The 25,755-nt window shown below is 37.4% G+C and overlaps 2 protein-coding genes across 6 annotated transcripts in view; both read right to left on the reverse strand.

Moving 5' to 3' along the window:
* The window catches only part of ANKRD42 (ankyrin repeat domain 42), an 86,294-nt gene extending 78,261 nt beyond the window's left edge, over nucleotides 1-8,033 (reverse strand). For 2 of the 5 annotated variants that reach the window (XM_027848347.1, XM_027848345.1), the window contains exons 1-3: nucleotides 7,831-8,033; nucleotides 2,311-2,425; nucleotides 694-857 (exon numbers count right to left, since the gene is read on the reverse strand). In XM_027848347.1, the coding sequence (XP_027704148.1) occupies nucleotides 694-857; nucleotides 2,311-2,347 (201 nt within the window). In that variant the 5' untranslated portion in view covers nucleotides 2,348-2,425; nucleotides 7,831-8,033. Of the gene's footprint in view, nucleotides 1-693; nucleotides 858-2,310; nucleotides 2,426-7,650; nucleotides 7,726-7,830 lie in introns of those variants that run through there. The other 3 variants (XM_027848346.1, XM_027848344.1, XM_027848348.1) reach the window with 3 other exon arrangements.
* A 6,037-nt stretch (nucleotides 8,034-14,070) lies between these two features.
* PCF11 (PCF11 cleavage and polyadenylation factor subunit) overlaps nucleotides 14,071-25,755 on the reverse strand; it is a 28,740-nt gene continuing 17,055 nt past the window's right edge. The window contains exons 9-16 of the mRNA XM_027848106.1: nucleotides 24,083-24,182; nucleotides 21,670-21,789; nucleotides 21,075-21,183; nucleotides 19,158-19,341; nucleotides 17,144-17,299; nucleotides 16,704-16,796; nucleotides 16,404-16,439; nucleotides 14,071-14,614 (exon numbers count right to left, since the gene is read on the reverse strand). Coding sequence (XP_027703907.1) covers nucleotides 14,399-14,614; nucleotides 16,404-16,439; nucleotides 16,704-16,796; nucleotides 17,144-17,299; nucleotides 19,158-19,341; nucleotides 21,075-21,183; nucleotides 21,670-21,789; nucleotides 24,083-24,182 — 1,014 coding nt within the window. The 3' untranslated portion in view covers nucleotides 14,071-14,398. The remainder of the gene's footprint in view (nucleotides 14,615-16,403; nucleotides 16,440-16,703; nucleotides 16,797-17,143; nucleotides 17,300-19,157; nucleotides 19,342-21,074; nucleotides 21,184-21,669; nucleotides 21,790-24,082; nucleotides 24,183-25,755) is intronic.

The raw sequence follows: 25,755 nt of genomic DNA on the forward strand, positions 1-25,755 counted from the left end.
AGAGATCATTAATATTAAATAACGTTAAATATGAAAAATGAAGTATTTTATGGATAACAAGGGAAAAAATAAGCAGAAGGCCAAGGAGATCAAAATCAAAGGCAGGCCAAATTATCCTATTTTTACCTAATTCAGATGCAAATACTTATTTTAAACTTTGTAAACTGCGAATATTTAGGTCATTTATTTGACATTTCAATGCTCTACGCAGCTATCCCAAGACTATAAACTGCAAGCAGGATACAGATCTGCTGGTAAAAAGAAGCTGTTGTTTTTTTTCCAACATTTATTTTTATAAGATTTTTTTTGAGTTCCAAATTTTTTTCTCCTTCTCCCTATCCCCACGACGGCAAGCAATCTGATATAGACTATACATGTATGATCATATTAAACATATTTCCATATTAGTCATGTTGTGAAAGAAGAATCAGAACAAAAGGGAAAAACCATGAGAAAGAAAAAGCAGAAAAACAAAAAATGATAAAACAGTAATGCTTCAGTCTGCATTCAGACTCCATAGTTCTTTTTCGTCATAGTTAATTTTCCATCAGGAGTTAAAAAGAAGTTTCTTATACCAATGAAATCACAGGTCCAGTCCAAAAAAATAATTTCAACTGAACACATGATGTTACTAAAATTCCATAATTAGATCATTTACTTTTAATAAGTTCAAGAATTTTTAAAGCTTCTTACCTCCAAACTTCCAAAATGTGCTGCCCAATGTAAAGGGGTAAATTTATGGAGGACATCAACTTCATTAATGTTGATTCCACTCTCTACAATTTCCTCTAGCTGTTTCACATCACCAGCTTTCACTGCATCATGTATACTAACAAAGTGCACCTTCTTCCTAACATCTGAAATATCATGAAGTTTAAAAGATTATAGAGTATTATAGTTTACAGAATACATCAATGATTTAAATGTACAGATGGAAAAAAAAACTGTGCAAAATTACTTGTTTTTTAAATCACTGTCTACAAAAATTAACCTATTATAGGATGAGAATTACTGAAATACATTTCACTTTTTGGTTGGATGTAAATGATTTCATCAGTGTAGGGAACTCTGTGGTGTGGCAATTCCCTCTACTAATGAAAATTGGCAACTATTCTATCTTAGAGAATTGCTCAGAGTACAGAAAAGGGCTCGGGATCACACAGCTGGCAGGATTTGATCCCAAGTTTTCCTAACTCCAAGGTTGGCTTTGTATCTACTATGCTATGCGATCTCCTACTATTTCATTAATGATACCAAAATTGCAAGTAGGGGCAACTAGGTGGTGCAATGGATAGAGCACCTCCTGAAGTCAGGAGGACCTGAGTTCAAATCTGACCTCAGAACCAACACTTGACACTAGCTATGTGACCCTGGGCAAGTCACTTAACCCCAATTGCCTAAAAAAAAAAAAATGGCAAATAGCTAGAATCTGATGCAAGCACTTAAGATGAATTTTATTTAAATTTTGCTACATCAAGGGGAGGCTGATGTACCTGTCATAAGGAGGCAGGATAACTACTTAAAAGTCAGGAATGTTGTACATAGGATTCGTGTTTTGGGTAAGAGTTAGATTAGATGATGTCCTAAGCTGGGCTTATATGATTCTGTAAGGTTTACAGGCTTTACATAGCTGACCTCATCTGATCCTCATAATTACCCTATGAGGTGGTAGGTATTACAGTAATTATTTTCCCTACTTTACCAATAAGTAAACTAATACTCAGCGAGGTAAAAGGACTTGCCCAGGCTCCCAGAGCTTCTAAGTATCAGAGGAAAGATCTGAACCCCTGACTCTGACATGTATATACTCTTTGATCTAGTGACACTAGCTTCCTGGCTATTTCATGAACAAGACACTCATCTCTCAGCTCTGGATATTTTCTCTAGTTGTTGCCATGCCTGAAATGTTCTCCGTCCTCCACCTCTGGTTTCCTTTAAGTTCCAATTAAAATGACACCTTCTACAGGCAGCCTTCCCCAACCCTTTTAATTCCTGTGCCTTCCCTCTTTCAATGATCTCCTATTTATAGCTTGCTTTGTATATTTTTGTTTGCATATTATCTCCCCTATTAGATCATAAGTTCCTCGAGGGCAGAGACTATCTTTTGTACCCTTCTGTATTCCCTAGCATTTAGCACACTGCATGGCACACAGTAGGTACTTAATGTTTACTGAATGAATGAATGAATGAATCACTCCTAACTCCAATTTCAGTGCTTTTTAAGCTTTAAGTGCTCCCAAGCTACTTGTTCTGAGAGTATGGAAGAATAAGAGGATAATATCAAATTATAGTAGTATGTCTATAAATTACCATTCATATTTTCATATTGTATCATCCAATATACCATATACCAACTGTGTGGTATATCTCATTGCAAATTATTTCAAACTGCTTTGTGCACCAGACGAACTCACTGTAGGGGTATCTAAATAGCAACAGAATGATGAGAAGTCACTGAAAAGAAAATACTCGTTAAGGATGTCAAGCTAGGCAAAGAAGAAGACAACAGATATTTATGAAGTATCTTCTAAGTGATCTTTCATTATACTAGATGTCAGGTTACAAGAAAAATGTTAAAAAAACACAGTCACTGTCCTCAAAGAGCTTAAAATCTTTTGGGGAAGACAAAAGCTATACCATTAATTTGTTACTTGGCAGAGTCAACTTTGTAATTTAGTTAATTTATGCCCATATCTTTCCTATGGGGCAGCTGGGTGACTCGGTGGACAGAGTACTGAGTCTCAATTTCAGGAAGACTAATCTTTCTGAGTTCAAATATGGCTTCAGACATTTCCAAGCTGTGTGACCCTGGGCAAATCACTTTAACCCCATTTGCCTCAGTTCTTCATCTGTAAAATGAGCTGGAGACAGAAATGCCAAACTACTCCAGCATCTTTGCCATGAAGAGCTGTGCATGACTGAACGACAATACCTGCCTACCAAACTTCATTCTAGGTTCCTTGAGAACTTTGTATTTCTGGGATAATGAAGGAAATGCTTATTTAACACACTGGTCCAGAAGTGTGCTGAGACCTAGTGGGGAAAGGCAAGGAGGAGAGATTAGGTGGAACTCATGAAAGTCTTTAAGGCTGCAGAAGTCTGAGTCTCCAAGGTAGCTAACCCTTCAGTATCTACAAACATGCACATGGTTTGTCATCAGTCCCTGGGAGAAATGACCAGAAGGACAAGGGGTGTGAGTATTTGCATGAACCTATGATTTTACTGTTGTGCTGCTCCAGTGTCTGGACATAGACTACAATGGGGGAGCAGAGTGGTAACTACACATTCCAGATTCAGTGGCTCAACTAATTCTCTTATCTGTAAGAATGCCTTGTCAAGGGTAATTGGCCACAACTAGTATACCCTTGATCTTGCTATCACCCACAAATGTACCTCTTCCATGTTCATGAACTCTGAAATTCCCTTGTCTGTTGCCATTCCACCTTTCACTCTCCCTCACAACCCCAACCCCATTTTTCAGCCTCCATAACGTCCAATCCCTCCAACCCTCACTTCTTTCCCAGGCTATCACACCTGAACTAGCTATACTCTTGTCCTTCTCTATCTTGATCCCTTGGTGAACCCATTCTATATTGTTCTCATCTCTCAAGTCCTTTTGACCCCTTTTCCTATCACCAATCTTGCCCTATCAAACCTAAACCCTGTATTACTTTCACTATTCAGGACATTGACTCCTGCTCACTTGAGGCTGAATGGAGCTGGAGAAAAATCACAAAATCTTGTTGACTGAGTCCACTACAAATTTAGTTTACATTATCTCAATTGGGCCCTCACTGTAGCAAGGCAATTCTTTTATACCTCCCTAATTAATTTACTATTCCATTCACCACAACAACTTCTCCAAACCTCCTCACACCTCTTATGGCTCCCCCTGCCCTACCCTCTCAAGTAAGAGTCTTGCCTCATATTTCATTGAAAAAATGAAGGCCATTTGCCAAGAGCTCCCTCCTTTCACCTTCTTTTCTCACATCATCTGGATGCCTTTTATCACTATCTCCTCTTCCACTCCTATCTCACACGAGAATGCCTTGTCCTTGCCAAGGCAAACCCTTTACATGTACAAATGATCTCATTCTATCCAATCTCCTCCACCAGAGTGCCCCCTTTATCATCCTCAGTCTCTCATTTATCTTCAATCTTTCCCTGTCTACTGGCTGCTTCCCTATTTCCCACGTCACCTCCATCCTCAAAAACCCTCACTTGATCCATCAATCCCTGATAACGTACGGTATTTGTCTTCTCTTTTGTGATTAAATTTCTTGAAAGGGCTGAATGACACCTTCATTTCCTTTCCTCTTACTTTCTTCTTACCTCTCTACAGTCTGGCTTCCAACCTTATAGGTCTCCCTAAAGTTACAAATGATCTCTTAACTGCAAAATCTAATGCCCTTTCTTAATCTTTGTTCTTTTTGATCTCTCTTCAGCAACAGTTGATCACCCTTGTTTCCTTTATATTCTCTTCTCTTGAAGTTTCCATCACACTACTCTGCCTGGTTTTCTTTCTATCTGACTGCTCCTCAGCCTCCTTTCCTGGATTTTCATCCAAGTCACGCTCACTAAATGTATGTCCCATGGAGTTCTTTCCTGAGCCCTCTTCTTATATCCTTCTATACCATTTCACTTGGTGATCTCATCAGCTTCCATGGAGTCAATTATTATCCATCTCCCTGCTGATGATTTTCAGATCCACATATTCGGTACTAATCTCTCAACTCTCATCTCTAAATGCCCATTAGACATCCAGTTCAACATGTCCAGATCTCAATTCATTATCTTGCCCTCCAACCTTTTATCCCTTTCCCAAACTCCCCTATTATAGTCCTTCAGCATTCCAAGACACCACCACCCTCCCAGTCACCCAGGCTTAAAACTTAGGTGTCATCCAAATCCTTACTCTCACTCCCCATATCAAATGTGTTGCCAAGTCTTATCAATTTTACTTCTATATCATTGTTCACTCACAAAATAAGTCCCATTCTTTCCTCTGAAAATGCCATTATACTGGTTTCAGATTTTATCGCCTCATACCAACTATTATAGTACCCTGGTGATTGGTTTCCCTAACACAAGTCTCTCCCCACTCTTGGCTATCTTTTGATCTTCCTAAAGCACAAATCTAACCATACCACCCCCCTCTTAAATAAATTCCATTGGCTCTCTATCACTTTCAGGATAAAATATAAAATCCTTAATTGGACATTCACAGTCCTTCATAACCTGGCCCACTCTTACCTTCCAGTATACTTACACCTCATTTACCTCCATGTACTCTGTGATCCAGTTACGCTGGCCTCCTTGCTACTGCTCACACAAGACACTCCATCTCCTGACTTTGGGCATTTGCACTTGTTCCAATCCTCATACCTGGAATTCCCTTCCTCCTCATCTCTATTTCCTGACCTTCCTGGTCTCCTTTAAATCCTATCTAAAATCCTGCAGTCTACAAAAAGCCTTCCCTAACTAGTGCCTTCCCTTTGTAAATTATCCCCAATTTGTCCTCTATATAGCTCATCTGTACATAGTGGTTTGCACCTTGTCTCCCCCTTAGATTGTAAAGTCCTTGAGAGCAGGAACTATCTTTTGCCTTTCTTTGTATCCCCAGGACTTAGCACAGTGCCTGGCACATAGAAAGTACTTATTAAATGCTTATCAATTGACTGATGGAATGTTGTTAAACTCTAGCAGGGGGAAGAAGGTTCATAAAATCACAGTTATAGAATTTTCAGAACCAGGAAGATTCTTCCGAGATCATCAGGTCAAACCTCTTCAATGTACACAAGAAAAAATGAAGCGCAGAGAGGTGGTTTGCCCAAACTAATCAGTAGCACAGCCAAATCAAGAATCTAATTTTCCTGATTTTGAGGTTAGAGTTTTTAAAAACATATTATTATTAAACTATGATATTCCCCTAGTTGTGTAGTCAAGTAAAAGCTATGTTCTTCTTTAGTCTTTGGAGTAAAGCTATTATCTGAAATTTCACTGGTGTGGGTGTTACATTCATCAAGGAAGATTTTTTTTTTTTGCTTTTTGGTGAGGCAATCACGGTTATGTGACTTATCCAGGGTCACACTCCTAGTAAATGTTATGTGTCTGAGACCAAATCTGAACTCAGGTCCTCCTGACTCCAAGACCAGAGCTCTATCCACTACACCATCTAGCTGCCCCCATCAATGCAGATCTTAATCATTCCTCCATCATCAGGAGTTACTGTGGCCAAAAAAAAAAGTATCACCTGGTGACAAATCTGGTAATAAACTTTTTTAAACTTTGCTAGCTTGTCCACAGGATCACAGACACGTAAGTCCATGGGACCACATGTGAAGTTTTTCTAGCTTGGTGAGAAGTACAAAAGATTTTGTGTTCCACTAGTCAAACCTTGGAGAACTCAGAGTTACTTCCACACCCTGACAGAGAAACAAGAGCAAATGAAGACAAAAGAGAAGGACTTGGGTGGAAAGAGGACACACACATGCACACCATCTTTTTGGATTAAGCCAAGTAATTTTATCAATATAGAGAACCTCTAGTGTGGAAATTCCCTTTATCAATGCAAATAGATAGGTAACTCATCTATAATTTATAGTTTTACAGTTACCTGGAGCACTGAGACATTAAGTGACTTGCCTATGGTCACACAGCTAGTCAGTGTCAAAGTCAAGAGTTTTAAATCCAGGTCTTCCCAACTCCAAGGCTGATCCTTTATCATATACACACAGAGTGACAAAACTTCTGATTTTATCATTTGCATATCAAAGAAAATTCTTATTTGGCTAATTAAATATGACACTAGCCTCCTTGTTGCTCCTGAACAAGATACTCCCTGTCTTCCAAGCCTGCCTGACATTTCCATTACTGTTTCTCATGCTTGGAATGTTCTCCCTCCACATGTCTATCTACTGGGTCTCCTGATTTCCTTCAAGTCCCAACTAGAATCCCATCTTCTACAAGAAGCCTTTCGTGATCCCTCTGTTGATTATTTCCAAATTATTCTATATAGATCTCCTTTGTAAATAGTTTTTTTTTTTTTAATGTTGTCTCCCCCAGTAAATTGTGAGTTCCTTTGGAGTGGGGGCTGTCTTTTGCCTTTCTTTGTGCTAAGAAAGTGCTTAGCAGAGCGCCTGGTACATAGGAAGCACTCAGTAAATGCTTACTGACTTTCAAGAATTAGAGCTATGCCTTTGGGTCTCTGTCTTCTTTCACAGTATGACTAATATGGTAGGGGGGAAAAAAAAGAATTAGACTGGACAGAGACCAACCGTAAAAACTCAAAGGGGGAGGATGACCAAGTACAAAAGGAGTGGGGAGGGGGGGAAGGGTTATAATAACAATAACAGCAACAGTAGCAGCTAAGGTTCACAGAGCCCTAATTTTTAAAAATTTCACATATATCATCTCAGAGGCAGGAAGGAGGTGAAGGGGAGTAAGAGGCATGGGATACTCTAGGGGGAGCTGGAGATTGAAAGGTTTAGAAAAAAAGATGAAGGGGAGGGGTTCCCGGGGAGGGCACAGAAACCCACCTGGCGGAGAGAAAGAGAAGAGGTGCGGAAGGGACACCCAGGGAGAAGCACAGAAGCAAAGCCCGGAGGTTGGGGTGGGGGTGTTCGGGTGCAGGGGGACGCTGGCAAGCACCTGGAGTAGGGAGAGGGGAAGAAGAAGGTCGCTCCATTGGGGAGGGGGGTGGAGGAGCTCGCTCCCCAGCCCCAGGCGCGGCCCGCCGCGGGGAGGGGGAGGGGGGGAACGGTTAAGTCTTTGCCTCCCGAAAGGCAGCAGGAGCCGTGCCCAGGAGAGCGGCCAGCTGGGCGGACTCACTCGAGACGGTCATGGGCGCCAGGGAGGAGGCGGAGGACGCAGGCAAGGGGTAATCCTGAGACCACTGAGACGACCCCCAGCCGCCCTCGGCGACACTGTCGTTTCTCTCTTCGCTATTGGTTTCCAGCTTTCAGTCTCCAACTCCCCCTAGCCGGGAATCTGGTAGGGACGGGTAACCTCGGGAACGGGTAAACCTTCGTGGGGTTGCGTCACTTCCGCTTCCGGGAATTCGGCTAGCTCTTCCTGCACCCCCTCCCCCGCTCTCTCACACTTATACCCACCCCGCCCAGCCGCGCCCTCGTGCCCCGGGGGCCGAGAGGCCTTTCCTTCGGGAGGCTGAGTGAGGAGGAGCTTTCCCCGACGGGCAGCCGCTCGCTCGGCCTCCACACTGTCACTTCATCCGCACTGATTATCGTGGCGGGGCAGCCTTTCACAGCTCCTCTCTCGTCCCGAGACGCTGGTTGTGTGAACAGCGCCGACGTTGGGACGGCCTGGACTGCCTTCGGTGTAGGTGCCCGGCCTGGCCGGGGCTGCTCGGCGTGGCGGGGGCTGGCGCTCGGCCCGTTCCGTAGCTGTGTGATCTCGGGCAAGGCGCCGCCGCCCTCCCCGATATAACGTGGTTGTAACACCCCGCGGAGGGGAGGGAGGGAGGAAGGAAGAAACAGAGAGAAAAGTGGAAAAGAAGAGAGGGAGGAAAGAAGAAAGGATTGACCGCCGAATTTGGAGTCAGCCAGAAAACAATCGCTTCCCTGTTCCTGGCTTACAGACTTGAGCAAGTCTCACACTTTTTTGGGCCTCAGTTTCCTTATCTGAAAAGGGGAGGTGTTGATTAGGCTAGATGTTCTCCAAAATCCATTTCTGCTCAAAATTTTAGTAACAACCAGCATTTATAAAGCACTCAGAAGTTTGCAAAGCTCTTTACATGTTTGATTTCCTTTGATTCAGTGCTAGAGAGCTTATGTGACTTGTCCCCCAGAGTTTCACGTGCTAGTGTCTGAGGCAGGATTCAAACCAAGGTCCTTCTGGCTCTAAATAATCCATTGTTATCACCAGCCCTGCCTACCTGTCAAACCTGTTGTGAGGCTCAGATGAGGTAATGGTGGCAAAAGCCCTTTATAATAGAAGCCTATACAAAATTGAGGTGGCATTAGATGATAGAGATTATAGGATTTAGGGCTGTTGCTTGCCCAAGGTCACAGCTATTTATTTTAGTGTATGCCTTACATACATAGTGTATGCTGCAGCTAGATGGCTCAGTGGATAGAGCTCAGGACTTGGAGCCAGGAAGTTATTCAGTGATTTCAGTCACATCCAACTCTCTGTGACCCAATTTGGGATTTTCTTGGCAATGATACTGGAGTGGTTTGCCATTTCGATTCTCCAGCTCATTTTTACAGATGTGAAACTGAGGAAACAGAGTTAAGTGACTCACCCAGGGAGACACAGCTAGTAAGTGTCTGAGTGCCATGCCTGGAGTCAGGAAGACTCATCTTCCGAGTTCAAACCTAGCCTCAGACACTTACTAGCTGTGTGACCCTGGGTGAGTCACTTAATCTCTGTCTTAATCCACCCGAGAAGGAGATGGCAAACCACTCCTACCTCTTTGCCAAGAAAACCCAATGGACAGCATGGTCCACGGGGTCAGGAAGAATCAGACACAAACAACTGTACAGTGCCATGCATATGGTTATCTTCTTTTGTGATCTTCTGGTACAAGATCCTAAGCACTGTATGGAGAGACCATGTCATAGGAGCATAAATTTAGAGTTGGAAGGGATGACCAAATCCTTCATTGTACTAAAATTTTTCTTGCATTCCCTACTTCCCACAGTACCAGACACATAGTAATAATATAGCTAGGATTTATGTGGCACTTTAAAATTTGCAAAGCACTTTACGTGTCATCTAATTTGATCCTCACAATCCTATGCTAGATTAGATATTATATATTATTCCCATTTTGCATATGAGGAAACGAGCCGAAAAGTAAGTGACTTGCCCAGGATCACACAACTAAATGTCTGAGGCAGGTTTTGAAATAGTAGTTTCTACTTAACAGATAATTGAATTATTAGGAGTCAGCTAGTCAGGGGGACCTTCAGTTCATATCTGGCCTTAGATTACTTGGTTGTGTGACCAAGTCATTTAACCTCTGTTTGCCCATTTCCTCGTTTGCAAAATGGGAATGATAATAGCACCTCCCTCCTAGGCTTATTGTGATGATAAAATGAGATAATATTTGTAAAGTGCTTTGAAAACCTGCAAGTGTTATAAAAACACTATTAGGCACTGTAGACCTATGAAGATAATGATATTCTGATTTTGGCTTTGCCATCATTTATTGGTGATTCTGGCAAGTCACTTCAGTAAACCTGTTTTTCCTTTCTTTAAAAGCAGGATCTAGGTGACCTATAATAACCCTTCCAGAACTAAAAATTCTATTTGCTGTAGGCAGAATAAAGGGGAAGGAGAGCTGAGAACATGAGTGTTGGGAATTAGTATAACTGGACTTCATTTTTATAGAAGTGAAGATAGCAGTGTGGAGTTACCGGAAGGATAGATATGAGACCAGACTGTGCAGCATAGAAAGCCAGGCAGAGATGTTTTGATTTGTTTTCAGTAAGAAATAGGGAACCAGTAGAACTCTTTAACAGGAATGACATTAATTATGGCAGCAATATTTAAGGAAATGAATCTAACAACAGTATGCAGAATAGTTTGGAGTGGAATCAGGAGTCCACAGAGCCGCAACAGCTTTTCTTATAGTAATCCACATATGAAGGGTTAAAGGGCCTAGAAGCAGTAGAAATATAGTGGAAGAGATATTTGATAAGAAAAAAAATGTTATGATTGAGTAGCTGACTCGATTTGAGAAAGAAGGAGAAGTCAAACATGGCCCTAAGTTTCAAGGTGACACGTGAAACTTTTACCTCTTCAATTGGAATTTTGAGTACCCCCACTCCTGCCCTACCCTCACACTATTTCCTATTGTCTACCCAACACTTGGAGCACAAGTTCAGATGTGATCTCACTTACTAGCTACGTGACCCTAGGTAAGTCACTTAACCCTGTTTGCCTCAGTTTCCTCATCTGTAAGGGCCAGAGAAGGAAATCCAGTATCTTTGCCAAGAAAGCCTCAAATAGGGTCATACAGAATTGGACACAAAAACAACTGAACACCCATCACTTACCAAGTAGACATTATTCAAAAATGTATTAGCAGAGTAAGAAACAACTTTTGTTTCTAACTTGAAAATTCAGGCAATATTAACTCACCTACTTTAGCATTGACATATATTAGAAAAATTCTTTAAACAGTTTTTACCACCAGCCTGTTTTAATAAGGGCAGTTACTTAATTATACATAGTTCAGCAGTTCTAATTGAACATCATCCCAGTTTGTCTAGATTGACACTCAACACAAGTCAATTTTGATGCAAGCCATGAGATAACAAATTCTCAATGTCACTGAACTAGTATTTACTTAACACTTTGCTATTAAAAAATCTTTGAGGCTTTATGGCATGGTGGTTAGTGTTGACTCAGAGTCTGGAAGACCCAAGTCCAGTTAATACTTCGGACTCTTAATAGCTGTGACTCTAAGGCAACGAACTTTTTAAGCCTGTTTCCTTAGATACAAAATAGGGTTGGACTAGATGGCCTCCAAGATTCCTTTTAGTTCTATATCTGCCACTCAACATTCCACCACCCCCCCCAACCCTCCAACAAAATACCCACCTAATGACACAAGGTATCATTGAGGTCTCAAAAGCCTATGCAAGGAGAGGTCTGACAAGATCTATCAAACCGGAAGGGCTTCAGGTACTAGCCTAATGATGGACAGTTCTTTCTTACCATCTATTTACTTAAATGAACATTAAATTATATCCCTCTCCCTAGAATGTATCCCCAGTAGCTAGTACAGAGTAGCACCAGTACCAATTTGACCACAACGTAATGAATTTTTCAAGTGCTGCAACTAAAACCATCTGCTAATTTATGGAGCAGGAGTTCTTAAACACTTTTGTGTGATGGCCCCCTTTGGCAGTCTGATAGCTATGGATACCATTCAATTATATAGGAAATTGATTGTACTGAAAATTATCAATTCTTTTTTTTCACCTCGGTTAAAAACCCTTTTAGGAAGGGAGGGAGGAAAGGATTCAGTCCACGTTGGTGAAAGTGGTACTCCAGAATGACAGATCATTTTAGGTATTCAAGTATGCTTTTTCTATTTAATTGCTATTTTTTCTTTGTACAGTAAGTTTTCCAACTAGGGCTAGATTAGATTGGTATGACAGAAAACATTGAACTACAACTAGGAGACCTGTATTGTAAGTCTAGGTTTCGCTATTAGGAGTATGACCTTGAACTATGAACTTGATTAAACTCTGAGCTTGTTTCCTCACTTGGAAGAGGAAGAAATCTGATAGAGGTCTTATATACAAAGATATATAGAAAGTTAACACAAACATATAATTGGGAGCCATCTTCTAATAGGGTCAAAAGATATAAATAGTTAATTAAAAATAATTAAAAACCACATGAAAAAATATTCATTACAAATTAAAACGATTCTAAGATCTGACCTCACATTAGTCAGTTGGCAAAGGTTGCCACATACCACTGAGACTGGAACAGTTAAGAGTACTAGGTATAACCTGAAAGATCCCTTCAGATTGTAAATTATAGGCTAGCAATTTGTGAGTTGCTTTGGATTAGTGCTTAATATGGGTAATTAATACAGCAACATTAAATTGTAAACTTAAAAGTCCCAACAGTGACATTGGACTATGTCACCTAACTTCTCAAAACCCAGGCAACTAAGACTATATATTGCAGAGAATGTGCCAAACTATATTAGTAGAGCAAATTTTTCAGCTCTCTTCACAGAAGAAATCACAGATGTGATCCTAAAGGAAAAACTTTCCTCAAACCTTTGAAACCAGTTTTTAAACCAAACTTTAAAGGATGGTTAAATGTATAAATAATGGCTTTTTAATTCCAGGTTTATAACAGTACACTAAGAAATTAAGAACTAGCTGTCATTCAGGCTTAGCTAGTCTTGCTCATTAAAAAGACAAAAAAACTATGGATAACAGACAAATCTCTACCTTTGTTAAAATTAGAATATTTGAACAAGGTCCTTTTCTAGTAAAGTGATCTATAGTAAGGTTTCTTTATAATATTTGAGATCAAAAGGGTTTTGAAGTTTCATAGGAATTTATTGGGGCAAGGACATCCATGTATGGCAAAGGTTTATAACATTTTTTGTGTGTCATGGATCCTTTTGGCAATCTGGTAAAGCCTATGAACTTTCTAAGGTTTTTCAATGCATAAAATGAAATAGATGTCAAATTTAAAAGGAAGCCAATTGTACTAAAATAAAAATGTAATTTTTTCCCCTCCAAGCTGCATGGATCTCGTGGGCCCCACGTTAAGAGCCTTTGTTATAAAGGTTAAAGACTGAAGTTAGTAGCTTTTTAAGAGCCACCCTTAAAACAATCCCAACTAATCACGATACAGTATTTTCATTCATATTCAGATTAGAATAGTAAGAAAGTATGAAGTATTTCACAAATTAAAATTTAGCCATACATTCTAAAACCACTCATGAAATAAAGAGATACAACCTTAAAGTTACTTCATCATTCTATTTATTACATGTATGAATATTAACATCTCACGGCATCTGATTTATCATCTAATCCAGTCAAAATCAACAAAGGAAAAGATTAACCATGCTTCAAAATGAACATTCTTACAATTCCCCCCTTTGACTTAAAATAAAAAATGTTATGTTCATCTGCTTTAAGTTGCTGACAGTTTGAAAAATGTCATTAAAAATCACCTTCAGCTACTAAATATACTTGTTAATCAAATGTTTGATGGCACTGGTGTCCACTTTTAAGAATAAAAATTGCTTCATTTGTTTCTAACATTTGTTTTTTGTTTTTTTAAATAATCTGGATATGTATGCAAGTTTGTCCTGTTGAGTTTAAAACTTTTTTTTTTAATCTAGACTTTACTATTTGAGAAAGGTCCTGCAGTGCTGATATCCCCTTTTGAAGGATGAAAATTAACTTCAGGTTCGTTTGGTTTTTGTTCTTTTCTTTTTTTAATCTCGGGAGGCTGCTAGTAAAAAGGTCTATGTTGAGGTCGCTGTTTAATTCCACCCAATGAAAAGTACAGAAACATTGTCTTTATTTGATGGTGTGCATAAACATTACACTCCATGGATAGCAAAAATATTTTTTATTTATAATTTACAGTTCCACAAGTGAAAATTGTACATATTTTACACATACAATTTCATTTTGTTAAATTTGCACGCATCTACAGAACTTTCACACAACGAGCACCTGAAACTGTGCAGGCAGTAGGAAATGCAAATACTAAAATGTATTTATTAACCAAATGATAGCTAAGGACCCTGCCTCAGCTAAGTAATTTATATATATACTTATATATATACACACATATATAAAAATTCTTCACTTTCTATATTCAACTAACACAGCAGTTCCTTTTTTTTTTTTTTTTTTAAGAAAAACATACCTCATTTTATTTAAACTGACTCAACTGTATCAGGTTCTGTTTTAATTTCAGTAGGTGTAGCTATGCTCTCATCTGTACAAGCTGGTGGTACATCAACTGGTTCTTCTTTAACTTTGGAACTGTCACAGGGTTCCTGCAATTCTTTTTTGACAATGTTCAACATAATATTCAAGGGATTTTCAACAGGTGTCTTGCTGGGAGATGGTGTACAATCAAATGAAGACGTCTACAAAAGAGCATAACCCAACTATTAATAAAGTTTATAACTATTCACTGCTATTAAATCTTATATATCCCTAATTTGTAGTGATAGCAACAACAACAACAACAAAAAAAAAAAAACAAGCAGGAATGCCTTGCCCATGTCCTCACAAAAGTAAAATCAATAAGAACCAGTAAGAACTATGGCGGGACAGCTAGGTGGCAGTGGATAGGGCCTAAAGCCAGGATGTCTCATCTTCTTGAGCTCAAATCTGGCCTCAAGACATTTACTAGCTGTGTGACCCTGGGCAAGTCACTTAACCTGGTTTGCCTCAGTTTCCTCACCTTTAAAAAATAAGTGAGCGGAAGAAGGAAATGGCAAACCACTCCAATATCTCTGCCAAGAAAACACCAAATGGAGTTATCAAGAGTCAGACACAACTGAACAACAAGAATTACGGCAATGGTTATAGAGTGAACAGGAAAAAAAAAAGCTGGTTCAGAATATCCTCAAAATTTTCATTTAGTAGGGAAGATAAGTATTCCTTAATCTAGAAATATTCATTTTAGGCTTTGTGGATAAAGTTGCATTTGAGTTGGACCTAGGAGAAAGGGGTAAGATTTCAACACGTAGAAGTAAGGAAGAGAACATTCAATCAAGCACCAGAAAGCTGGAACACAGGCTATGGTGGGGGTAGGGGAACCAAAGAATGAAAATGCAGATTTATCACTGGACTTAAAGATCATTTAGTCCAACTTCACACAAGTGGCAGAGTTAGGATTTCAACCCAAGTCATATGCCTCCAAAGCCAATATTCTTTCAATCACATCATCCTGTGAGCCTGAAATGCTAGAAGGGAGTGGAGGCTTCTATGGTGATGGGAACTGCATTAAGCATCTAGCAGTAGTAATGGTGGATGAGGAACAGGCTAGAGAGTAGAAAGATCGGTTTGAAAGCTATCATAAGTCTCAAACTTTTAAGAACTAGAAAAAAAATTTACATTTTAAATATGAGGAAACTAAGGCCCAGAAGTTGTGTGTTGGCCCAAGATCACACCAAAAATAGGCACAAAAAAAATCAAGATCTCCTGAAATCTCAACATTATTCTTGGTCTACACTAGACCTGCTTCTAAAGTCTAAAGGTAGGTGGCATTGGTAATTAAAATAACATAAGGCAAGAAGTGAAATCAATGGAATTTAGGGGGTGTAGAGAATGAGAAAAATGACTCAGGTTTCAAACTTAATGACTAAGAAAAAAGAAGATGCTGTCAGAAATAGGAAGATCTGGGAAAAGAAAATGGTGACCTTCAGTAGAAACAGTTAGCTATGGGATGCTTCATTTATGTCTGTCTCTTGAACACCTTTTTTTAAAACCACATATGGCAAATAGGACTTTCACTCAAAAGGTCAGTCTCATACTTCTACATAATTATTTGAACAATATAAGAAAAATTTTTTAAAAAATCCTAAATAACAACCCGTTCCCTATCAATCTATCGCAAGTCCATTTCTACCTTTGCTTCTCCCTTCTGACATAATATGGCATCAACATTTAAGTCAATAAAATGCCAGAGATAAAAACTAGGGGGAAAATCTTTACCAGTGTCCAAATTTACATATCTAATTTGCCACTGAACTTCCTTATTCAATTCTACCAATCACTCTCATAAACAATCACCCTCAGGCCTTAAAAAGGGGGAAAATATATCACTAGGAAAAAAACTCCTTAAGAGAAAAAATTAAACATGCATCTGGCTTATGATGTTACTATATAAGCACAAGCGCAACCAAACCAAATATCAAAAGAACTTACATTTTGATAATCTTCGTAACACGATGGATGGTAAATCTGAAGCAAGGAAAAAAAAGGGAGTTAAGCTACAATGTTTATTTTTTTAAGTCTTTCAGTTATCAAGCAGCTAAAAAACTAAATTACTTTTCTTCCCATTCATAATATAAACTCTTAAAGTCACCAATACTTTAAACACTAAGATGGGTTATATAATGTAATCTAAAAATTGAATCTAAAGTATTAATTAGAAGCCTTATATTTAAAAAAAAAATGACTCCAAACATTTTCAGTATATCTAACATCAAAAGGATCCAAAATTACCTTTCCGTCTACTCGGATAGCATTTTTAAGATGCCATTCCTCTTCCTCTTCATCCCAGTATTGTTCAAATTGCTCCTGACATATTTCACAGCTCTGGAAATTAAGACAAATCAAATAAAGAACATGCTAGGTGCTACTAATACCACTGTCAAAATTTCATTAAGTGTAATTAGGAAGGAATTTAAAGTTCTATAAATACCATTAAGAAAATTTATAATATTTTAAATGTTAATTTTTATAAAATTGTTATTGTTTCTCTTTTGGCAGAAATACACCAGATAAGAATTTTCTTTAAAGTTCAAAAACTCCTAATAAATACAAAGTAAAAGGAGATTTGTGTTAGAGAAGGTTAGAATTAATCAGAGATTACATTATTCCTACCTTTAGAAAACTCAATGTTAAGTCAAAAGAGTAAAAATTTTCATATACACTTTCCTTACCTCTACTGCCCCAGCTGGTCCAGCAGGGACACTCTGAAACTCCTTTTCTTTAGCAGCTTCTTGGGTTTTCAACACAACCTCTTCATGTACCTTTTCAAAGAACTGGCTCTTTGCACGTTCCTCCAAATCAGCTATTTCTTCAAATTCTATCCAGTCCTTAAAAGAAGAATATTTACCATAAACTCTTAATTAAAATACTATTTTTTTCCATTTAGTGCTAAACATTTTATGTGTGTTTGTTTTTGCACCTTTTAAAAATAAAATGTTGGCCAAAAAAAAGTTTAGAAGGAAGAACAGGGATAGCGGAGAATGTGTGAAGCTCAAGCAATAGAAGCCGATCTAAGGGGAAGAAGGAAAGAATTTAGTCTTGATGTCTTACAGCAGAGGTGTCAAACGTGCAGCCATAACTCCCATGCAGTCTGAACCAGATTAAAATGTAACTAGGAAATATATACCAAAATTAGTAAAGATACCATAAAACACAGGTAATACTACATTTTAAATCTACAGCAGTATATGGCCTGCAGGTGATCCACAAGTACAGTGTAGTGTTTCTATTTAAGTTTGACACCACTGCCTTATAGCATCAAATTGGAGGAATAGCCAGTGTGTTCTAAGTCTATTCAAACAGAACCTTCCTCTAAGAGGTTTAACCAGTGGGAAAAGTTTTGGGAACATGTCTAGCAAAATTTTGAGAGTTTCATCTCCTGAAGATGGTTGTCCACATTTGATGAGAAATTTTGACCATGGCAAAAAAAAAAATCTTTGACCAAAAGAGAACTGTTCTTTGTAAATGTGTTCACCAAGTATATAAACTTAGCTAGTAAAACTATTCTAAAATCATGTCAACCCTTGATCTCTCAAAATGGCTGCATACCAGAAAAGCTGAACCATTACATAGTAAACAATGTCATGTCATATTATACAATTCTGAAAGTATAGAATCAATCAGAGAATAGAATGTAGATCATTTCATTTATAGCCTCCTTAAAGATGATGAAACTGTGGCCTAGAAAGATTATGTACATAGTCAGGTGGCAGCAGAACTAAAACCAGAACTCAAGTCTCCTGACTTCAGTCCAACACTGTTGTTTTCACCATGCCATGCTTCTTTCTTCAGTCCAGTGTCCAAAAGGAAGGATGAAATGACTCAGAATTCCAGTCTCAGCTCTGCCACTAACTCAACCTATTAGTTTTAGGCAAGTTGTTCCATCTCTCTGAATTATATTTTCCTATCTGAGAAATGAGGCAGTCAGGCTAAATTAGGAGTTTCTAACCCAGTCTTGATCTTTTCAAAGTATTCTGATACAGGTATTTCAATGATTGTTTCCTTTGTAATCCTATGTATTTCAGGGTACCACATGCGTCACCAGATTGCCAAAGGAGTGCCTGACACAAAAAAGTTAAAAAAAAAAACCCTTGGCCTAGATGATCTCAAAGTTATCTTTTCAGCTCCAATTTTTAAAAAATCTATTTCAAAATACCAGAATTAAAGTCTACCTGTCTAAGTGTCTGTTTATTACAAAGGATCAAAATCCTATTCAGAATATTAACAAATAATACAGGTGACTTTTCAGAAAACTATTCAATTTAATAAACTTTGATTAATAAGCAATGGAATCATAGACAAAAATCAAAAATAGTTCCCAGCCTTAAGGAGTTTGCTTATTTATTCATCTTCGTGTATATATATATATGTGTGTATATATATATATATATATATGTGTGTGTGTGTGTGTGTGTGTGTGTATATGTATATATACACATACATACACAGTGGATAATATATATGTATATATACACACACATACATACACAGTGGATACAGCACCGGCCCTGGATTCAGGAGGACCTGAGTTCAAATCCGGCCTCAGACACGTAACACTTACTAGCTGTCTGAACTGGGACAAGTCACTTAACCACTTAACCCCACTGCCTAGCCAAAAAAAAAAAAAAAAAAAAGAATGCTACAATAAAAATAAAAAATATACTATAGCATGTATAGATAACTTACTGTTAGACTGTAGTACCACCTCCTATGAGTAACTTTTCTGCTAACATCCTTTTCAGTTCTATTTTGTCGGTAATGCCAGTCCAAATGGTCTGCATAGACATCAGTCTGTGATGTTGTAAACCTCATTCCACAAGAATAACACTGGATACCAGTATACAGCCGATTTATAACACTATCATAACGCCTATTTAAAAAAAAAAAGCAGCTTTGTAGTTTTTATGAGGTGCTTAAAATAAAATACAGAAGTCCAGAAAAGGTTAACTAGTCATAGATCAGTGGATAGAAATGAAAAACCAGCAACTGCACTGGTACACACAAATATTACATTTCAGAGGAAGGCCTCTAGTAGGATGAGTGGATTCTCTCTAAAAAGTATTTCTAGAATGGCATGGATGGTTTTCATTCTGGAATAATCCACATAAATAACAACTCACACTCATACAACACTTTAAAATTTGCAAACCCTGTGTGGTAGGGAATTTTATAGATTAGGAAACTCCTCTGGGAAATGCCGCTAGAAAGTATCTCAGCACAATCTGAACCCAAATTAAATCTGCCCTCTCTACTATGGTAGCCTTGTAACATCTGTTTCCCAAATAGTCCACTGTAGTCTGCCAATAGTTTTAATACATCATTCCCACAGTACACGTTGGATTAAAAAAAACTTAGGCAAATATTCTACTGTGAGGTCCCCTCTCCTTTGGCCATGCACTGTCCTAAAACTCCAGATTAAAAATAGCCCAACCACCTGCCAGCTAGTAAGACAACAGCTAGGCTGTTCTTAGATTGGGAGCAAAATCAAGCCAGTAGACCACATAGTAGGTCCCAAGGGCCATGACTTAAATTATCCAGAACTTCTGAAGATTTCAGTAACCAAGCTACAACCTGAAAGAGGTTCACTATAATGAACCATATGAAAACAGTAAATGAGAGGATCAACTGAGAAGGCCAAATGAAAAAGGAGATCAGGAACAAGAAATCCAAATTAACAGGTTTCCAGAAGCTACTTAAACTCCCTCGCACTTTTCCCTCCATTTCTAAGTTACTAAAAGATTTCTAAAATATGAAAATAACCGTAATTTTAGATGTCGGTGGAGCTATTATATGCCAGTATATCAACAGTGATTAAGTAAACATAGGAACTCCTTCTAATGGCACATATTACAACGAGAATCAGTGACTTACTTATGGTCACATAGGTATTATGTGAGAGGAACTGAGCCCAGGTCAAGATCAATGCTGTTGATTTTATATTAGACTAACTTTTTTTTATTGAGATTAAGTGACTAAATAAATAGTAGTACCTAACATCTATCATTCATATCAGCAGTCCCCAACCCTATATAAACATGAATCCTATAAGCACAAGTGACTAGAAACCAGGAAGGAAAAAACCAGCAATACAAAGGGGAAACTGGTCTAAGTGCCAGCACATATAAACAGGAACTAATCCTATCATGCCATCTATAGTAGGGAACATATTACCAACTGAATTTTCAAACAGGATAACAGTAATCATAATAATAAAAAAAAGAAAACAGGTTTAAAATACTTTAAAAATATAATTGTTTCTGGAATTCAATAAAAGTGGTGCCATTTTGTAATAAAAGCATTGCAATTGATATTTTGACATAACTTTAAGCCAAGACTTCACTGGGGGCAGCTAGGTGGGGCAGCTAGGTGGTGCAGTGGATAGAGCACTGGCCCTGAAGTCAGGAGGACCTGAGTTCAAATCTGGCCTCAGACCAATCACTTGACACTTACTAGCTGTGTGACCCTGGGCAAGTCACTTAACCCCAATTGCCTTTAAAAAAAAAAAAAGACTTCATTCAACTAATATGGATTGTGTCATTAGTATACATACAATTATTAATACAAATTAATAATATATTAATACAATTAGTATTAGAAACATACTGTTTCAATTCTTCAACTGTGAAATTAGTGAGGTCAGGAACATCTTGATCTTCACTTTGATCTTCTTCTTCTTCCTCAGGGGGAGGCTGTGTAGCGACTTCATTTACTTCTTTAAAAGGAACATAACACATTTCTTAATGCATTCTGAAAATATTTTAATGGATTCTTTACAGGAGAGAATTCAAATGTCAAAGGCATAAAGAAGGCTACTACAAGCAATATTTTAAAAGCCTACCAATTTCAAATATCTCAGTATGCAAATGTTAATAAAACTATGAACTGGTATATCATAATTTGTACAGGAAGAAACTTTAACCATGAAGCTTATTAAATTGCTAGTTATTTTTTTCAAATGATGACAAAGCTCAACAACTCAAGTTTTGAAAAAAATCTAGTTTGAAAAATTAAGTTAATGAATTGCATTATTATTTTTAAAAATCATAATAAATTCATATAACATGAAAAATTACACATGGAATTTAATATCCACTTTGGCTCCTAAATGCTAAGATTTATCTAAGAACCAAGAGACATAAATCTTTTAATTCACAATTTAAAGAAGCTTTATGTTGTCAGAATACCAAAATGTACTTACGAGTTGTTGCGGAATCAGGTTGGGATAATTTAAGTATTCCTGTTTTTAACAGTTTAGAGAAGAGTTCATTCACATCAACCTGGCTGAGATGATTATCAGGATATGCTCTTGGAAGAGCACCTTTAAATTAAAAAAAAAGGGTACTTTAAAGTAATTTCCAAAGGTAAAATTAAAATGCTTTCTTTTTGGTAAGATACCCAACAATGAGCAGAATGGGCAGCCCACTTTTTCTCCAAGGGGGTATATCAGTACCACTATCAATCAGCATCTCAGCCTTTCCACTCCTGTTCCTAACAATGAACAATGAAGTGGGAAGTTAATGAATCAGTGAGACATACTGCCCAACAATCCACAAGAAAAGATCTACTTCCCCCTCCAAAAGAAACATGCTTCCAACTACTGACCTAAATGCCAAAAACAACGAAGCTAGATTTACAATCTATTCTTCTATAAAAATGCCTGAGTGCCATCAATTGGGGAATGACTGAACAAGTTGTGGTATATGAATGTGATGGAATGCTATTGTGCTCTAAGAAATGAACAACAGACTGACTTCAGAAAAACCTGGAAAGACTTGTATGGTCTGATGCTGAGTGAAGTGAGCAGAACCAGGAAAACGTCCTACACAATAAAAGCCACGTTGTACAATGACTAATATTGATAGACTTAACCCTTCTAAACAATACAAAGATCTAAGACATCTCCAACGGCCTCGTGATGGAAAATGCTATCCACATCCAAAGAAAGAACTATGGAGTTTGAATGCAGATCAAAGCATACTATTTGCCTTTTTTTTTTCTTCTGTTGTGTTTTGTTTCCTCTTTCTGGTGGTTCCGCCTTACTTACTTACAACATCACTAATATGAAAATGTTTAACAGGAATGTGTATATATATAGCCTATATCAGATCGCGTGCTGTCTTGGGGAGGGAGGATGGGAAAGAGGGGAAGAAAAACTTAAAACTCAAAAGCTTATTGTTGATAGTTCAAAATAAATTAATTTAAAAAAATGCTTGAGTGCCACATTGTACTCCTTTGCCAGAAATGAACTAGAGAGAGAGAAAACCTGGTGTTACCCTTAAAAATGAAAAACCTAATTGTAAATGGTTGAGAACCCCATGTTCTTCTGGGGTTTTTTGACAGTAGCTACAGCCTCCATGCCCATCTCACCACCATTACCCCTTTGCCAAGAAAATTCATCAATAAGACAGTTCTCTTCATTCCTAAAACTTCAAGAGGAAACATTCAACACGGATAACTATTCTTCCTGTTTATACTGTATCTGATCAAATGCTCAGAACTCAATTCTATGTATTATAAACATGGAACTAAAAGCCAGAAGACCTGTGATATTTATACTGTGTAACCTTGGGCAAGTCATCTAACCTCTGAGCTCCAATTTCCTCATCTGTAAAAGGGTAATAGTAATGCCCCAGCCTATCCCACCAAGTTGTTGTGAGATAATTTGTGGAAATGGCAAAATGCTTTTGAATTTTACGTATCTTCAATAACTGCTTCAGAGAGTACATTAAATGAACCAGAAGCACAAAATGGAATTTGGCTAGGATGCTCAGTCACTTCAGAGAGTTTAGCCATTCCCATAATTTGTAATTAACTCAAATATCTTACCACAGTGTGATGTTATACTTGTGAAGATGTTCTTTTATGGATGACAAAGAACCAAAACAACTGCTTTGCTAACTAACTGGCTATGTTGGCCTGATTCTTAGTTCTGGAAATTTGTATTTGTTCCCTTTCATTATATATCAAGATTTAAAATTATAGGAAACTTCATTCAATTATAAGATAAGCTATGGATCAATTAGCATAAATGTATTATTAGATCAACTAGATAGGGATACCACTTATATATTCTATTTAGCACCTAGTTCAAAAGGCACTCAAATTAGGAACTTTATTTTATGGCTGTTAAAACAATGTATCTGCTACAAGCTATCTTAAACTATAGCTATGCAAATATAACCAATATATCTATTATAAGCTATACATACAACCTATGGCTTGTTTATACATTATTTGTTTGCTTGTTGTCCCCATTAGATTGTGAACTCATGAGGGCAGGAATTGTCCTTTGCCTCTTGTTGTATCCTAATACTTAGTAAAGTGCCTGGAACATAGTAAGTGTTTAATAAATGTTCACTGATTGATTATTACAATTATTTGCTAATCACTTCTGCCTATAAAGTGTGAATGGCCATGAACAGGGCAAGCTGAGTGTGTGAACCAAAAAAGCAAACTTTTATATGACTTGGATACGTATTAAATAAGAATTCCCTAAAACAAAATATGCTCCCTCAAAAATACCACCATTTTCTGAAATCGAAAAAAGTTTACTAATCAGCAAGGCAAATACTATAATTTGCAACTAGGACTCAATTTTTAGAAGAACATACCTGCTGGATTCTGAACAAAACTACCAGGATTTTGTGGATGAACTGGTAAAAACTGTTGTCCTTGTCCAAAAGCTACAGGCTGAGTAACGCCAGAGAGAACCTTTAAAAGAATACATTTTGTAAACGTGTACCATTTCTATATTTATGTAAAAACTTCAATATTTAATTCCAATAAATTTTAAAAATATGCTTGCTATAAACTTGCACAGATGTTACATGCTAAACTTTTATTAAAGTTTTTTTCTAATGATAAAGTATGACAATTTCATTTTAATACTTCTCGACTTACTTTGGGGGGCAAGTGAAGGCATATAACCATGAAATAAAATGCAAATGAAACAATATTTAATTCTTTTTCTACTCTTATGCAGAAATCTAATTATAAAGTATCTCACTACAGAAAATAATTCAGTATTAAGACAATCCATTTTGGAGACCATCCAAAGAAAAGTTTAAGACTGACAGTAATTTTCTTTTCAAATCAAAGGATTTCCTAGTAGGACTACCACTAAACCAATCTCTATAGGTCTGACCTCTGGACGTGAATATAGTTAAGTTTCTAAGTATATAAGTAAAATCAACACCAAAGTATATTACACTGGACGTAATCATATATACAGTCCAACATTCAAAGTTAAGGCATGTAAAACGTTACATAGAAAGATACAAGAAAATTTTAGATTTTAGGTAACATTTTATCTGAACAATAACTGAAAAGTGGCACGGACATCACTTCTGAGAATTAAAACCTATTAAAATGAAAAGATCTTTCTCTTTTATAAGGAGCCAAAAATAGCAAAGCAGCCTTCAAAATTATTTCAAAATAATTTAAACATGGCTTAAGCTGTCAGGACAACTTCACTTCTCTCAAGTCATCAACAAGAATTATTAAGCACCTTCTATGAGCCAGGCACTGTGGTAAGGGCTGGGGAGAAAAGAAAAACTAAAATGTGCCCCTGCTTTCAAGCCCAGAGACTAAAAAGAGGAAGAGAACATGAAAACAACTATGTTTAAATAGAAAATATACATGAAAAATTGTAAATAATCAAAAGAGAGAAAACACTAGCCTTGGGAAAGACTTCTTGTAGAAGGTGGATTTTTAGCTGACAGGGTTTTTTACAAATTATTAACCAAAATATAGCAGAATTATCACTGATGAATAATAGGCCACGTAATAAGGAGTTCTCATTATTTAGAGAATTTTGACAAAATGACAAATTCTGCTGAGTTTAAAAGGAATTATTTCAACTAATTAGACTGAAATCCCTCAGTACATACTCTGGAGTATCACTGATGTAGGAGATAACCAATGGAAAATTGGGGGTGATTAAACAATATTGCCGTGGGTAGAAACAGAAATTTGATGGGTTAACTTTATCTAGAATGGATTGTTAGGATTAACAAGAAGAAAGATAAGAGTACTGAAAATTATTAATGTCCCAATTTTTAAAAATTAACAGATTAACAAGTTCCTTGGAAAATAAAAGATTCTAAGAAATCAGCCCCAAAGATACCTGTTTGTCAGAATTTGTTTTGTTAGGAGGTCTATTTAAAGTTCCCACAAAATAGTAAGGAACTTTATCGGAACACCAATGAAATAGGAGTACCAGTTTCCTAGTTTCTGGTAATGCAAAAGCAACAGCTTATCTTCAGGTCAAAGCAGAAGTTATCAA

Source organism: Vombatus ursinus, unplaced genomic scaffold (genome assembly GCF_900497805.2).
Source record: "Vombatus ursinus unplaced genomic scaffold, bare-nosed wombat genome assembly UNPS02005659.1, whole genome shotgun sequence".
Classification (NCBI taxonomy): Eukaryota; Metazoa; Chordata; class Mammalia; order Diprotodontia; family Vombatidae; genus Vombatus; species Vombatus ursinus.